At 33.4% G+C, this 16,375-nt stretch overlaps 1 protein-coding gene across 1 annotated transcript in view; it reads left to right on the top strand.

Moving 5' to 3' along the window:
* Positions 1–14,874, top strand: part of LOC100922782 (liver carboxylesterase 1) — a 44,968-nt gene extending 30,094 nt beyond the window's left edge. The window contains exons 9-14 of the mRNA XM_003758784.4: positions 3,522–3,662; positions 4,795–4,875; positions 5,674–5,821; positions 11,671–11,802; positions 14,192–14,264; positions 14,396–14,874. Of these exons, the coding sequence (XP_003758832.1) occupies positions 3,522–3,662; positions 4,795–4,875; positions 5,674–5,821; positions 11,671–11,802; positions 14,192–14,264; positions 14,396–14,573 (753 nt within the window). The 3' untranslated portion in view covers positions 14,574–14,874. The remainder of the gene's footprint in view (positions 1–3,521; positions 3,663–4,794; positions 4,876–5,673; positions 5,822–11,670; positions 11,803–14,191; positions 14,265–14,395) is intronic.
* The last annotated feature ends 1,501 nt before the right edge of the window (positions 14,875–16,375 follow it).

The following is a 16,375-nucleotide window of genomic DNA, read 5'->3' as shown; positions in this document are numbered from 1 at the left end:
CAGTACCAGTTTATCTTTCTCTCTAACCTTGATTCTTCCCCAACACATATATAATTAGCCACTGATGAAAATGTCCTTTCTTGAGGCTGTAGTTGGCTTTGTCAGTTTCAGAGTGGCCCCTAGGGAAACGCCTGAACTGGACCGATGAATCCTTTCAATAACATTCAGCAATAAGGTCAAGGTTTCAGACAATCAGCTTTCTGTTAATCCCCTATTGGTTTGTAAAGTGACTACATGAAACTGCAAACAGAACCACTTTACTTTGGACTAAATATTAACTTAGTACCTTTTGCAAAACAGTTGCTGTGATTGTGTCTTCTGTAACATCAAACCTTATCAATTTAGCAATTAAACAATTCATTTAATAAACCCTAGTAAAAGTCCTGAGAAACTTGATAGAGATGCAGAAAGCAACTAGATTTGATTTGTTATTCATCAGGAACACGGCTAGGGAGGAAATATCCTTTATACTATACAATACACACACACACACACACACACACACACACACATAAACACACATGAACCATGCTTAAATTTTGCAGCTTCAAGCTAATAAATTCATTTTCAAATTTGCAGTTATGTGCATTAAAGAAAAAAAATTTGGTGTTATGCATATAAATATGAAGAGCAACTGATATCCTACAAGGCATTTAACTGGCCCTTGTTCACCCTACCATTGTAAAGAGCTACTCATGCATTCATTGAATATTTTCATTTTTTTTTTGTCTTCAAAACTCAAGTTTTGTGTTACAATTATGGCCCCAAAGCATAATGCAAGGCCTTTGGACTCTAAAGTGATGTCAAGACTTTGGAAGTTTCAGTAACTTCCTACAGCAGTGACTAAAGTCCTGGCAATCTCTCCCTTGGTTTTCAGGAGACAACCAAGATAAGAGAGGTTTACAAACACTGTCATCTTATAGGGATAAATAAAATTCTAGTTTAAATTTTTTTTCATTTCAAGAATTTTATTTATTGTGCAGTTATTTATGGAACTATGGATTTTATGAAATGCATATTTCATTCATGAAAAGTGAATACTGTTTGAAATAAATGTTTTGTTTTGTTTTTATTGAGATGTTAGCATAAAAAGTCAAAGAATTCTAGAGAATTATTAATGAGGAAAAATGTTTTTTCATGTTATCAATTTTACATCGTGGACTGCATTTTATGGGTTATTCAATGTTAGGAAAAGTGCATTTTATCAAAATTAATGTTTTATTATAAAGAATTATGCAGAAAAGTGTATTTTCAGCAATCTTTACCAAAAAGTTACAATTTTCTGTGGTCCTAGGAACCTAATTCCCTATTTTCCATAAATACAACATATTTACATTGGCATTTATGCTTTTTATGCTATTTTCCAGGAAAGTTACGCTGTAAAAGCTGACACTTAAATCTCAGTCTGTTCCAAATTCAGCACTTTTTTTTCATATCCACGTAGTGCTGTATGAGTTTAAAAGGAGAGATCTGTTTAGGCAAAGTCGGGAAAGACTTTTTGGAGGCATGTAGCATTTGCCATGGTATTGCAAAGATAAAAAGACAGACAGCCTTTAACTGAGAAGCACTGAGCACTATGATGGTAACCATCTTGCATAATCAGTCTACCTCTAAGGGATTTGCTTTTATGCCTTATTTTTTTTTTAAATGCTTGTCTCGTGTTATACTTTGGTTTGGTTTTTGTTTTGTTTTTGCTTTTTACCTTGCAAAAATCTAAGGATCCACCTTATGTTTATCATATTAGCAAAGATGATAAAAAAATTGAAAATAACAATATTGGAGGGAATGGGGGAAGAAAGGTATCCTACATTTTTAGATAAATAGCCAATTGGCCTAGTCATTTTGTAAGTCATTTTGGAATTATGCCCCCAAAGCACTAAACCATATCTACTTTTTTACTCAGAGTGACTATTGCTAGTCTGTATCCCCAAAGGAATGCCTTCTCTGGGTTATACTCCTGACACTCCAAGACTCTTTTATTCCAAAAACTTATTCACCCTAGACTCTGCTGGACTTCACCTTTTTGCCCTCTCCCTCTCATTGATTGGTTCTTCACAGAATCTCCATTTTAAGCAGGCCCAAGCCAGTCATGCTTAATTTTTCTCTAGGCTATTTCTCCCAGACTTTCTCTGCAATGCCTTTCTCTGGAAAATTTCAATTGCCTTCTCATTCCTTTCTTTTCACCTCACCATGTATTTATTATCTTCTCCCATGACAATATAAACTCCTTTCTGTTTATATGTACATTCAGAGCGTAGCATAGTGCCTGACACATAGTAAATGATTAATAAGTACTTGTTGAAGTTAAATGCTTTTTAAAAGATCAAAGAAAATGAACAACCCATGTGTACAAAATATTTATAGCAGCTATTTTTGAAAAAGCAAAGAATTGAAAACTAATAAGTGTTCATCTATTAGGGAAAGGCTGAAGAAATTATGTAATATTTTTGTATCATAAGATATTAAGAAATGAATTGTTTCAGATAAATTTTAGGAGACTTTCATATATTAATGTAGACTGAAATGAAATGAGAACAATTTATACAAAAACAACAACTTGGAGAGATTTAAGAACTCTGATCAATGATGACAGCATTATTCCATAGGACTGATGATGAAATACACCTTCTTCTTCTTTTAAGAGATAATAGAAGCAAGGTGCAGAATGAAGCAAATATTTTTTTGCATGTTTCAACTATATAGATTTGTTTTGTTTGCCTGTTTATTTTTAATAATGACTTTTTTCATTTTTATTTGGGGGATGGGAGAACTAGTGATGGTATTGCCAAAAATAAAAAGGAGAAGTGGAATAAAAGAAAGTCAAATGAACAGAAGTCCAGAGAGAAATAGACAAGCAAGGCAGCTTTGAAAGTGAAAGTTAAACTTTTTTTAAAGCAAGTTGCATGTTGTAGAAACTTATAGTTTCACATATGATCTATTTAAAAATTTTACTTTGTATATGGAAATGCTCTTTTTTGGAGTATTTGTTAAATTCAGAAAAAGAAAATATATTTTGATGTGTTGATTCAATTTAAGTTAATTTGGAAAAATTAAAATGTTCCATTAAAAATAAAATACTTCATTATGCTGACACCAGTTGTAATATAGCCAAAAGTAATTAGCTCACTGATGAACTGAATATGAGTTGCAGACATCATCAATTACTGATGAGAGAACCACCATATTTATAATCCTACAAATTCAAAATTTAAGAATCATTCTTGACTCTACACTCTTATTCCCTTATCCAATCAAAGAACAAGCCTTGAGAATTTTGCCTCTCCAATAATTTTCCCATGGGTATCTCTCCTTAGTCAGACTACAACTACTCTAACTCTCAAATGTCTTTGTGTTTCTGAAATCCAGAAGAAAACTGCATGTTCTCTTCTATGCTGAACTTGATAATAAGAACACAGGACTCCCTAGCTATAGTTCATAACCATAAGAAATCTTCTACTTTTATTTCCTTCCTCTAGGGAAAAATGTATGTGTTATTTTATTTAATGTTTTTCTTCTTCCAGAAAATTACTTTTCTATCTGGAGTCATTGATGGAGTATTTTTCCCTAAAAGTCCTGAAGAGCTTCTGGCTGAAAAGAAGTTCAATCATATCCCCTATATTGTGGGAATCAACAATCATGAATTTGGCTGGATTCTTCCAACTGTGAGAACATTGTGCTGTTGCTGTTATGTTTTTTTTTTTTTCTTCTGAAATCTCCTGCGATCTTCAGGACTAGGGCTTCCTTGTGTTAAACTGGGAATATAATCTATAGCTTAGTATGGAAATAATCTGATGCTGGTTCTGAGCCAATTCCAATTCCCACCAAGTATAAAACTTCCTTCCTCATAGCTGTAAAAATTGTCCAAAGACAAATCTGGTATTTATCACATTCACTTCTCTCAGAAAGAAGTTCTATCTTTACTTATGATCGACTACTTTACAATCCCCAGACTCTTGTTAGGTCTTATGCAAATGAAAGGCTAGAACTTTTGAAAATATTTTGTCCTCTCAAAGCATCATTTTAACGGCTTCTTCACTTGTTGTCTTCATTTCCTTGGAAGCATGTGTTAAAATGAGGTCATAGAACTAGAAGATCTTAAAGGTTACTTTCAGCATTAAATTTTTTAATTTAATTTATTCCCCCCAAATTTAAGTGACTGGTTTAAATGATTAATGATAAATAAATAAATGATATATAATATATGCAGTATATATTTATATAGTGTATATAATACATAATAACATGTTAGATAAATAAATGATAAATTACTTAAATGACTAATAAGAAATAACTAGTTCATTCTATTAAACTTCTCAGTATTATCTACACTACTACTAGGGAACAATCTTAAAATCTAAAGGTCTGAAATTCTAAGAGTAGAATTTCAATAATAACAAACAGCATGTAGGATACTTATAGAGACATTACTAAAATGACAGCAGATCAGCTTTACCCCTTACTTAGTTACTTAAGTAAACCTTGATGATCAGGAAACTAAAAGCTTCATTTTCTCTGATTATTTGGGCACCATATGGAGTTTCATAGTAATTGATACTCTTGTTGGCTGGGTAGAATTGATCATTTGCCATTCTCATACTTTAAAAAACATTTTTTTTCCCTGATATCCACTTTAGATGTTTCCTATGGCATTTAATAAGCCAGGTAAATTAATTGATCAATGAAACTGAAACCAAAGTAAAATGAGGACTCTCATTGTTTGCTTGTTCCATAAAGACTGCTTTATTTCATTTGTTAACCAATCCTTTTTTTATCTGAAATGACTATTTTGTGCAGATGATGGAGTTCCCTCTCTCACAAGGCATACCAGACCAAGAAACAGCATCAGCATTGTTGTGGAGCTCCTACCCACTTGTTGTAAGATATATAGAACTCTATAATGTTAGGGCTGGGAGAGAACTTAGAACTTGGAATGTCAGAGAAAGAATCATAGAATCTTAAAACTTAGAATTTAACTGTTCAAGGGGAATTAGAGTCCATATAGTTCAATGTTTTTCAATAGGAGAAACAGAGGCCTAGAGAAGGGAAATGATTTCCCTAAAGTTATGGGTTTTGTTCCAGGGATTAAATCAAGGTGTTTTCACTACTAATCTTGTATACTTTTCAATACACTAAAATGCTTTCCATCATAAGGCAGAAACATAATTCTCCTTTAATTAAGAACTAGAAAACTTTAGTATGGTTTTCCTCATACAAGGTAGATGTCTGTCAGCAAAAGACTTCATGTAGTATATTAATGAAAACTTTTTTAATTGTTTTCTCCTGCTAAAATGGAAGCACTCTAACTCTTCTCTGAATGAACCCCATATCACATTGTTCTTATTTCTCTGATATACTTGTCATATTACATGTTTGACTGTAATCTCTTTGAGGACATGAATCCTGTCTTATTCACCTCTCTACCTTCTAACTTGCATGACACAGAGACTAAAATTTGTAAGTGTTTATAATGAAACATAAAATTAGGTGAAACAATATTTCGAAGGACATTTAACTCAGCGACAGTGTTATAGGACATGGGCTAAATGATGTTGTATAAGGTATCGTAACTTTATAAAACTTTATATGTCAGATTGATTATGACATAATGATGTTGTTGTAAAAAAAAAAAAAGCTAGCTGTAGCATCTCTTTTCTTCTTTATTTATCATTTCAGAAAATCCCCAAAGATCTTACTGCTACTTTAACTAAGGAATATCTTGGAATGACAAATGATCCTATAAAAAAGAAGGACCTGTTTTTAAACTTGATGGGAGACTTGATATTTGGAATTCCTTCTGTAAGGTTGGCTCGACTTCATATGGGTGAGTTCCTGAGGAAAAGCAAGTGATAACTTTATTCATCCCAACAATTGAGCAAGAATAAATAATCAGTACGGTATCATAAACCCTACCTAGAAATAAAATAAGTAAGAGACTGCCTTTTTAGTAAAAAAAAATGATTTAGCACTTCTGGGGGGCAGAGAACCAAAATGGCAGATCAGAAAAGCATTCAGCAAAGCTCTCTCAACATTCCTCTGCAATTTTAAATTTGAATTCTAAAGTGGCAGAATCCAAAGAAAGGTCAGAATGAAAAAAAAAAAATTGAGGAAAAGATAACATAGGAGCATAGAATCTATGACATGGGAGAGGAAGATGTCCTGGAGACCATATGGATGAAATACTAGTATTCAGACTAGGTGATAGAGGTAGAAGCAGCAGCAGCACTGAGAGTACCTAAGTCAGAGATGATAAGGGAATCTGGAAAATGATAAGAAAGAGATTACAAGATACCATTGTGCTGACACTTGATGCAACATCTGATATGTTGTTTGGCAAATCCATATATACTCACTTTCATATACTTACATCTGAGTCAAAGTTCAAGAGCAGGGAGAAGTATTTTTGGCTGACAGACTTAGTTGGGTATCATTTCTGACCCCAAGGGATCAGGATACTACTTGACAAATCCTATCATTTATGCTACAAAGAAAGGAGGGTACTTGAAGAGAGGATCAGAAGTACTTTTTGAGAAAGAACTATAATACAGACCAATAAGGCAGTTACCATACTTCTTCCTGGTTCACAGCATCTCAGAAACATCAAAAATTTCTAAAATTTCAGAACTAGCTCTGAAAATGGCAGTGTGAGAAAGCTTGAAACCTGAAACATCTTCAGGGCCAGACAGATTTATAACTTAATTCTACCAAACATTTAAAGAACAACTAATTCTAATACTATACAAACTATTTGAAAAAAATGGGGGGAAAAGGAATCCTACCAAATTCCTTTTATGACACAGATATGGTACTGATACCTAAACCAAGTAGAGTCAAAACTGAGAAAGAAAATTGTAGAGCAATTTTCCTGATTAATATAGATGCAAAAATCTTAAATAAAATATTAACAAAGAGATTACAGCGAGTCATCACCAGGATGATACAACATGATGGAGTAGAATTTATATCAATAATTCAGGGCTGGTTCAATATTTGGAAAACCATTATCATAATCGACTGTATCAATAATTAAGTTTAAAAAATCATATGACTACCTCAATAGATGCAGAAAAAAAATTTGATTAAATCCAACACCCATTCCTATTAAAAACACGAGAGTAAGGGAATAAATGGAGTTTTCCTTAAAATGATCAGTAGTATCTACCTAAAACCATAAGCAAGCATCATATGTAATGGGGATAAACTAAAAACATTCCTAGTAAGATCAGGGGTGAAAAAAGATTGCCCACTATCACCATTACTATCCAATATTGTATTAGAAATGTTAGCTTTTGAATAAGAGAAGAAAAAAAAATAATTAGAATAGATATTGAGGAAACAAAACTGTCACTCTTTCCAGAGGATATAATAGTACACTTAGAGAATCCCAGAGAATCAACTAAAAAACCCATAGAAACAATTAACAACTTTAGCAAAGTTGCAGTTTATAAAATAGATCCACATAAATCATCAGCATTTCTATATGTTACCAACAAAATCTAGCAGCAAGAAATACAATGAAAAATTCCATTTAATAACTGTAGATAATATAAAATATTGGGGAGTCTTCCTACCAAGACTAAGCCAGGAACTATATGAACACAATTACATAACACTTTTCACACAAATAAAATTAGATCTAGACAAATAGCATGAAGTAGGCTGAGCTAATATAATAAAATGATAATTCTACTTAAATTAATCTACTTATTCAATGTCATGCAATCAAATTGCCAAGAAATTACTTTACAGAGCTAGAAAAATAATGATCAAATTCATCTCAATGAATAAAAGATCAAAGATTTTTAAGAGTTTTAAAATGCAAATGAAGGTAACTTATCTGTACCAGGCCTAAATCTATATTTTAAAGTAGTGGTCATCAAAACCATTTGGTACTGGCTAAGAAATAGAATAGTGGATCAGTGAAATAGGTTAGGATCACAAAACACACTAGTCAATGACTGTAATAATTTAGTGTTTGATAAACCCAAAGATTCCAGCTTCTGGGAAAAAATGGAAAATAGAATGCAGAAGCTAGGCATTGGCCAATACTTAATACACTATAGCAAGATAAGATCAAAATAGGCTCATGATTTAGACATAAAAAGTGATACTATAAGCAAATTAAGAGAGAACAAGGGATAGTCTATCTCTTAGAACTGTGAAGAAGGAAGGAATTTATGGCCAAAGAAGAACTAAAGAACCTAAAATGCAAAATAGATAATTTTGATTATATTAAACTAAAAAGGTTTTATACGAACAAAACCAATGCAGCCAAGATTAGAAGGGAAGCAGAAAACTGGAATTTTTTTTTTTTAACATCTAAGGGTTCTGATATAGGCCTCATTTCTAAAATATATAGAGAACTGACTTAAATTTACAAGACTACTAGTCATTCTCCAATTGATAAGTGGCCAAAGGATATAAACAATTTTCAGACAAAGAAACTAAAACCATTTCTAATCGTGAAAAAAGTTCTAAATCACTATTAATTAGAGAACTACAAATTAAGATATCACTGAGGTACCACTACATACCTCTCAGATTGGCTAAAATGACAGGAAAAGAGAATGATAAATTTTGGAGGGGATGTGGGAAAACTGGGACATTAATTCATGATTGGTGGAGTTGTAAACTGATCCAACTATGCTGGAGAGCAATTTGGAAATATTCCCAAAGGGCTATCAAACTGTGAATAATCTTTGATCCAGCAGTGTCTTTTCTGGGTCTGTATCCCTCCAAAAAAATCATAAAAAAGGGAATTGGACAAATAGAAAAAATGGTACAAAATTTTACTGAAGAGAATCATTCCTTGAATATCAGAATTGGGGAAACAAAAGACTCCATGAAACATCAAAAGAACAATTTTAAAACAGAATCAAAAGAATAAAAAAGTAGAAGAAAAGGTGATGTGAATAGTATTTTTCCCTAATGAATCTTTTAGAATTGTCTTAGGTCACTGCATTACTGAGAAAAGCTAATTCTATCATAGTGGATGGTTACAAAGGGTTGCTGTTACAATGTTTTCCTGGTTCAGTACACATTTTTTTTTTCATTTTATTTTATTTTATTTATTTTTAATACACATTGCTTTATAAATCATGTTGGGAGAGAAAAATCAGAGCAAAAGAGGAAAACCATGGGAGAGAAAAAAAAAATAAAAACAAGAAGTCAATATAGCAAGTATAGGTTTATATTCAGTCTCCTTATTTCTTTTTCTCAATGCAGATGGCATTTTCTGTCTAAAGTCTATTGGGATTGCTTTGGATCACTGAAACACTGGGAAGAACCAAGTCTTTCATAGTTGCTCTGGAGCTAGAGTTTGGGAGTTTATGAAATACTAGATTGTTGTAGGCCTTGATTATTGGTTCTGTTCACTTTCATCAGCTTCATTTCATATAAGTCTTTCCAGATTTTTCTAAAATCTGTCTGTGCATCATTTATCATAGCACAGTAATATTCCATTGCATTCATCTACAATTTGTTCAGCTATTCTCCAATTGATGGGCATCTACTCAGTTTCTATTTATTGTCACCACAAAAAGAGCTGTTATAAATATTGTTCATAGGGGTCCTTTCCCATTTTTTATGATCTCTTTGGGATACATAGCTAGTATGGAAGTGCTGGATATGCCTTTTTTGGTTGCCTTATGAGCATAGTTTCAGATTGCTCTCCAGAATGGTTGGATCAATTCACAAAACTCCACTAATAGTGCATTAGTTCCAATTTTCACATGTGTTCTCCAACATTTATCATTTCCCTTTTCTGTAATATTAGCCAATCTAATAGGTATGAGGTAGTACCTCAGAGTTGTCTTAATTTGCAATACTGTAATCAATAGAGATTTGGAGTATTTTTCCATATGGCTATAAATGTCAGCTCTGATCTTTTCTAAAAGCTTGAAAGTTTCTTATTTCATTAAATATCCAACTTTTCCCTTGAAAGATTATCTTTAGTTTTGCTAAATAGTTGATTCTTGGTTGTATTTTGAAAAGGCCAACATCAGTTGAATTATAAAGTTGGTAGTCAGACTCTACAAGTTTTAGAAGAGAATGAAAGGAAGGGAAATGAAAATATTCATTGTAATCTTCTTTCTTTCTTTTTTTTTGCTGAAGTAATTGGGGTTAAGTGACTTGCTCAGGTTCATACAGCTAGGAAGTGTTAAGTGTCTTAGGCCAGATTTGAATTCAGGTCCTCCTGACTTCAGGGCTGGAGCTCTATCCACTGCACAACCTAGCTGCCCCTGCAGTCTTCTTTCTCAAGGATTTTAGCTATAAAGGAGTAAATAGATATAGTATTATACTTACTGGGAATGATCAGATCATGTAAGATTTTAGTTTTTTAATGATAGAAGAGACATGAGTATGTTGAAAGATGGGAAGATGGGTAAGTGGGACAATTTGCTGGAGAAATTGGAAGGGGATAGAATCAGGAGTATATGTAAAGGAATTTGCCTTGTCAAGAAAAGCCACTTTATCTGAGATCAGAGTGAAGAATCAGTTGAAGAAGATATTCAAACTCTATGAGACTTAAGAAGAAAAAGAGAAAGGAGGAACTCTTGAAAAATATTTTCAGCTATTTTTCAGTGAAGCAAGAGTCCAGGTTTTCAAATGAGAGAGCGGATAGCTTGATGAGAGATGAAAATGTTGGTATGGTGAACCAATAGAATCTAGAAAAAGAATGTCTTAATGAAATGAGGGTCCAATTAAGTTAACATAACTTTTTAGTTCCATTGTACTCTGCCTTTGCCTTAGCATAGGTGAAGTATTATGTTCATTTTTGATGCTGTGGTTAGGAAGAACATTAATAAACTGGAGAATGTTCTGGAGATGACAATATTGTGAAACAAATCAAAATTGAACTATATGAAAATTAGTTAAAGGAATTAATGATTTTGTTCTGAGGAAGAGAAGGTTCAGAAAGGACATTATAATGCTCCCCAGGAATATAAAGAGATGTTTTTTTGTGGAGGGGAAAGAAGAAATAGGCTTTTTTTTTTTTTTTAATCTGTAAAGGGAAAAGGTGAGAGTGAGGGATTAGTTACAAAAACACAAAGTTTGGTTTAATATAAAGAAAAACAACTTATCAATGAGAGTTATTAAAAAATGGAATGAACGGGCTAACATGAAAAGTCATTACTTCCCTGCCACAGAAAGTATTCAAGAAGATGAATATTGCACACTTTTTGCTCAGGCTGTTGGGGAACTCTTTTTCAAGTATAGGCTGGCATTCTTAAAAAAAAACAAAAAAACAAAAAAACTTCTGAGGTTTCTTTCAGATATGAACTTCTTGTATCTTTAATTTATCTTGGGATAGAATTATGTTATCATGTGCCTAGGAATAAGTAACCTTCTGATAGAGATGAGAGAAGTTTGGACTAGATGACCAGTTAAGGTTCTAGACATTTAAGTTATGATGATCAGTGTGACAGATCTCTCACTAAATTACCATTGAAGATAGTTTTCAACCTTAGAAAAAACATGTCTAGCAATGCTATCCATCACTCTGCATTTGTAGGTCATCACTTTTATATCCAGAACCTATTAATTAAGCCAACAAAAACTCAGTGCAAAATTCTTTAATATTTCCCAAAATGCTCCTAGGGACTCCCTTTTAAGTAAGTGCATCTGGGGTAGAAAACTTGATATGCTCAATTTTTTTCTTCTTTCTTTCAGCATCAGGTGCACCCACATACATGTATGAGTTTCAACATCGACCAAGCTTCTCAACCAACCTAAAACCAGAGGAAGTGAAGGCAGATCATGGAGATGAAATTCCCTCTGTCTTAGGGGCTCCATTTTTGAAAGGTAGTTCATAATTCTTATCAAAATATCACTTGCTAGTTATTGGCAAAATATTTAATTTTAACATTTACTTATCTCTTTAATTCATCAATTATCTCACTTGATGTTCACAACATCTCCTATGAAGCAGAAAATCATGCCAAGCCAAAAAACATTTGTTAAATACTTATTATGTGCCCGGTACTGTGTTAAGCACCATGGAGTATTTGAAGAAGGGAGGATGCAAAGTATGATAAAAGACAGTTTCTGTTCTCAAGGAATTCGTGGTCTAATAGAGAAAACAACATGTAAATAATTATGTACAAACTAGATAGACAGACAGATATCTGGATAAACAGAGAGATAATCATCTCAAAGGGAAGACACTAAGACCAAGTAGTACCAGGAAAGTCATCCTTCAGAAGATGGAATTTTAGTTGAGATTTGAAGGAAGCCAGTGAAGTCAAGATAGTTATTAGGAGGATAGGAATTCCACTCATGGGAGAGATAATCAATGAAAATACAATGTCAGGAGATGAAAGATCTTGTGTAAGAAACAGCCCAAAGAGAGACTAGTGCCACAGAATAATGGATAAAACAGGGATGGGTGGATGGAAATTTAGATATAAAGTAGCCTGGAAAGGTAGGCGTGGATTATGCTATGAAAGCCTTTAAATGCCAAAGAATTTTTATATTGATCTTGGAGGTGATAGAGAGTGATTAGAATTTATTATATAGGAATGCTATTCCATCTAGATAAGGAAACAGGTTCTGAGAGAATGAATGTATTTACTAAGTTGAATGACAAAATGTGAACTAGAAACAAGGTCTTTTGCCTCCTTCCCCACCCCATCCCCAGTCTTATCTCACCAATCTATCTTAAACCTTATTTACCATCACTGAACAAGGGTTTATTTTTGCCACAAGGAGCAAATGGCAATTGAGGCTAAATTAATGGAAGCATAGTATATAGATTAAGTGAATTGATAATGTTCCAATAGCGTTCTTTATACTGTGATATCAGGCATATTGTGCCTAGGTCCTGGTACATATTTTGGGAAGACACTGATAAGCTGGAGAGCAGCCAGGGAAGAGAAACCAGGAGAGAGAGGGGTCTTTAGAATTTATCATATGACAACTGGTTAAAGGAAATAAGTAGATACTTAACCTGAACAGGAGAAAACTACAGGATATGACAGCTTTTTCAAGTATTTGAAGAAAGATTAAGCTTGTTCTACTTGGGTAGACCTAGAAGCAGTGCCTGGAAGTTGTGGAAAGATAGTCTTCAACTTGATGTAAGAAAAATTCCTTAATGATTAGATGTGTCCCAAAGTGTCCTTCTTCTATTCAATGAGATCATCATTTTTAATCATTAGAGGTCTTTAAACAAAGGCTAAGATCACCTACATAGTTCAGTAAAGGAGAATCAGGAAGACTTGAATTCAAATCTGGCTCCAGCAACTAGCTGTTGTGATTCTGGGCAAGTCATTTGACCCTATTTGTCTTAGTTTCCTTATTTGCAAAATGATCTGGATAAAGAATTGGCAAGCCACTTTGGTATCTTTGCCAAGAATACTCCAAATGGAATCATTAAGAGTCAGACACAACTGTAATGACTTAACAACTACTACCACAACAAAACAAAGTCTGAATGATCATTTGTTAGGAATGTTGTAGAATGGATTCCTTTTGAGGATGGGTTGACCTAGGTATCCTTCATCTGAAGTCCATCTGAATTCTAATTCTGATTATGAGAGAATTTGCAGAGAAAGAATATCATGAACAATTGATTATAATATAATAAATTCCTAGGCCTTAGATGTCAAACTAGAAATGGGGTAACAAAAGAAAATTCAATTTGGAGTCAAAAGATCTAGTAGAAGTCAAACCTAAGTTTTGTTACTTATTACCTTGATATAACCTTGAATAAGTCACCTAGTCCTTAATTTCCATATCTATAAAATAAAGAGATGGGTCCAGATAGGTCCTATAAGTAAAATTTTATGATCCTAAATAATATTTATCTTATTTATTATCCTCTCAAAAATTCTTTTTTTTAGTAAGTTATTGCTTATGCCTGAAATTTTTCCACTAGAGATTAATTACGTTATAATTAATGCCTTCTCTCCAAATATATATGCTCATTGACTCTCACTTATTAAGTATCATTTGATTATTTCTTAAAATTACTTTTAGAGGAAAGGAAGGTAAAATCCACATAGGATTAGCAAATAAAGATAAGAAAATAGAGAGGGGCTGGGTCACAGAACCACCTGAAGACATATCAGAAGGTAGATCACAAGTAGAAATAGGTGTGAAAGGAGCATGAAAGAGAAACTAAATATATACCTCACATTTTTATTCTTAAAAATATTCTAGTTCACATTCTAATATCTTCATTTATTATTTTCAGAAGGCTCACTAGAGGAAGAAAAGAAACTTAGCAGAATTGTGATGAAATATTGGGCCAACTTTGCTAAGAATGGGTAAGATTGGTAATGAGGGGAAATTAATGGGGATTTTGGTTTACCATGTTTAATATCTTCCTAGTCCCATTTTTTAAACTCAAATTGTTTATTCAATAGTTATTTTTATTGTATTGATTATTGTTTCCCAGAAACCCTAATGGAGAAGGACTGCCAAACTGGCCTGTTTATAATCAGAATGAAGACTACCTCCAAATTAACATCACTCCCAAAGCAGCCAAAAAGCTGAAGGAGAAAGAAGTAAAATTTTGGACTAAACTCATGTCAAAGGAACTAGTTGGAGTGAAGAGAGAACATATTGAGCTTTAATCTGGTGAGATCTGCCATCAGTTGATAAAGGAACTTCAGTATATCTTAATGGCAAGAGGTTTTGGTTTTGCTTGGCATGGATGCCTGGCCCTTTGGTGGTAAAAGAGCTTCTCAGCATGGAGGTGGAGGGAAAAAAAAAAACATACAGAAATACACACCATTAACCTGATGAGGGGAGAACAATATAACATAAGCACTGGAAACTATGAGGAGCCTAAGATGACTTTCCTCTCTGAATGCTTTTAGTTGGTAAAGCTGACTTTCTTTGTGTTGTACTAAATAAAAACCACTTTGCTTGGAATTCTTGCTATCTGTGTCAGCATCTTGGTTTTAGATATTGAGATGAATAAGTTCTTCCCTAAAATAAAACTATTAGTTTTATTTCCACGTATAGGTGATGGCCTTTGTTACATACTTTAGACTCGCAGGGGTCCTCAAACTACAACCCGCAGGCCAGATGTGGCAGCTGAGGACGATTATCCCCCTCACCCAGGGCTATGAAGTTTCTTTATTTAAAGGCCCACAAAACAAAGTTTTTGTTTTTACTATAGTCCGGCCCTCCAACAGTCTGAGGGACAGTGAACTGGCCCCTATTTAAAAAGTTTGAGGACCCCTGCTGAGGTTTGGGAATCACAATTCAATGTATACATCTAGACTTTAAGATATTAATGAGTGAATGAAATGTTTAAAAAATTAAAAGGCATTTCTAATATACTACAAACTAGAATATAAATATAAAGTAAAACCACACCTGATATCAAACATGAACATATCTGATCATTGTCATTGTCCCTACTATAAAGGAGTTTACATGCTAATAAAGAACTAGAAATAAAAGAGAATGGTGGCTGGGGAGTTAGTTTGGAAAATAATTAGAGTTTTGAGGGGAGGCATAGGGGAATAGAATGACACATCCTTTCCAAAAACAATAGTATTGTTGGTTTAATTACAGCTACAGAATTAGACAGGGGAAGGGAGGATATTGTGAAAGGTACACAAACAGCAGTAGGGTTTCTGTTAAGCAGAGTTACAGAGAGTAAAATGAAGCATGGTTAGAGTTGTACTGATATAGTATGCCCTATGAGGCAATTCATAAGTCAGAATAGTTCTGGAAGTGAAAGTTTAACTCTTTGAAGGTACAATATCTGATCGGTTGGCATTGGCACATTTAGGTTGCTTTATTGTTCAGGGTGACTTGTCTTAGTTGCTGGCTAACTGACTAGAGGTTATGTAATATTCTCCTTCTACATGACTGACAAAGTCATCTTCCTTTCCATACTTTCCATACATCATTACTATCCTTTGTTTAAAAAAAAAAAAAGAAGCCCTACCCACAGACCATCATGTAGGATTAAAATCCCATACTACACATGCGAAAGGTCATTATGGTACACTTTATATTTGACCCTTGTCTTATTTTTAACTTTATTTCTTAGCAGTAACAATCTGTGTTCATCATTATTTTTTCTTCTTTCTCTTCATGTTTCCAGAATAGTCCATTGTGGTCCAAAGTAGTAAATAACTAATCCTCAACATGATGACATTTTCTTTACAAAGCAGAGGTTGAAGAGGAAATGGAAAAATAGTTTATACCACTTGCACTCAAAGCCAGGTGTGTTTTGGATCTGAGCCAATTCTTACCAAGCTCATCCAAGCTAGGTTTAACTAAGTTTCATTCTCTTGCTATTAAACAGTTTCATTGACTATTTTTATTTCTATTTAACTAAATTGCAATTGATTTGCAAAGTTTCCTTGCTACTTTCCTTGAATTTTAGTGCTTTGGCTACCATACCTGGAATAGT

The sequence above is a fragment of the Sarcophilus harrisii genome, chromosome 2, assembly GCF_902635505.1.
Source record: "Sarcophilus harrisii chromosome 2, mSarHar1.11, whole genome shotgun sequence".
NCBI lineage: Eukaryota > Metazoa > Chordata > Mammalia > Dasyuromorphia > Dasyuridae > Sarcophilus > Sarcophilus harrisii.
Note: the sequence above shows the minus strand (reverse complement) of the source record. Positions and strands in the feature narration are given on the sequence as shown.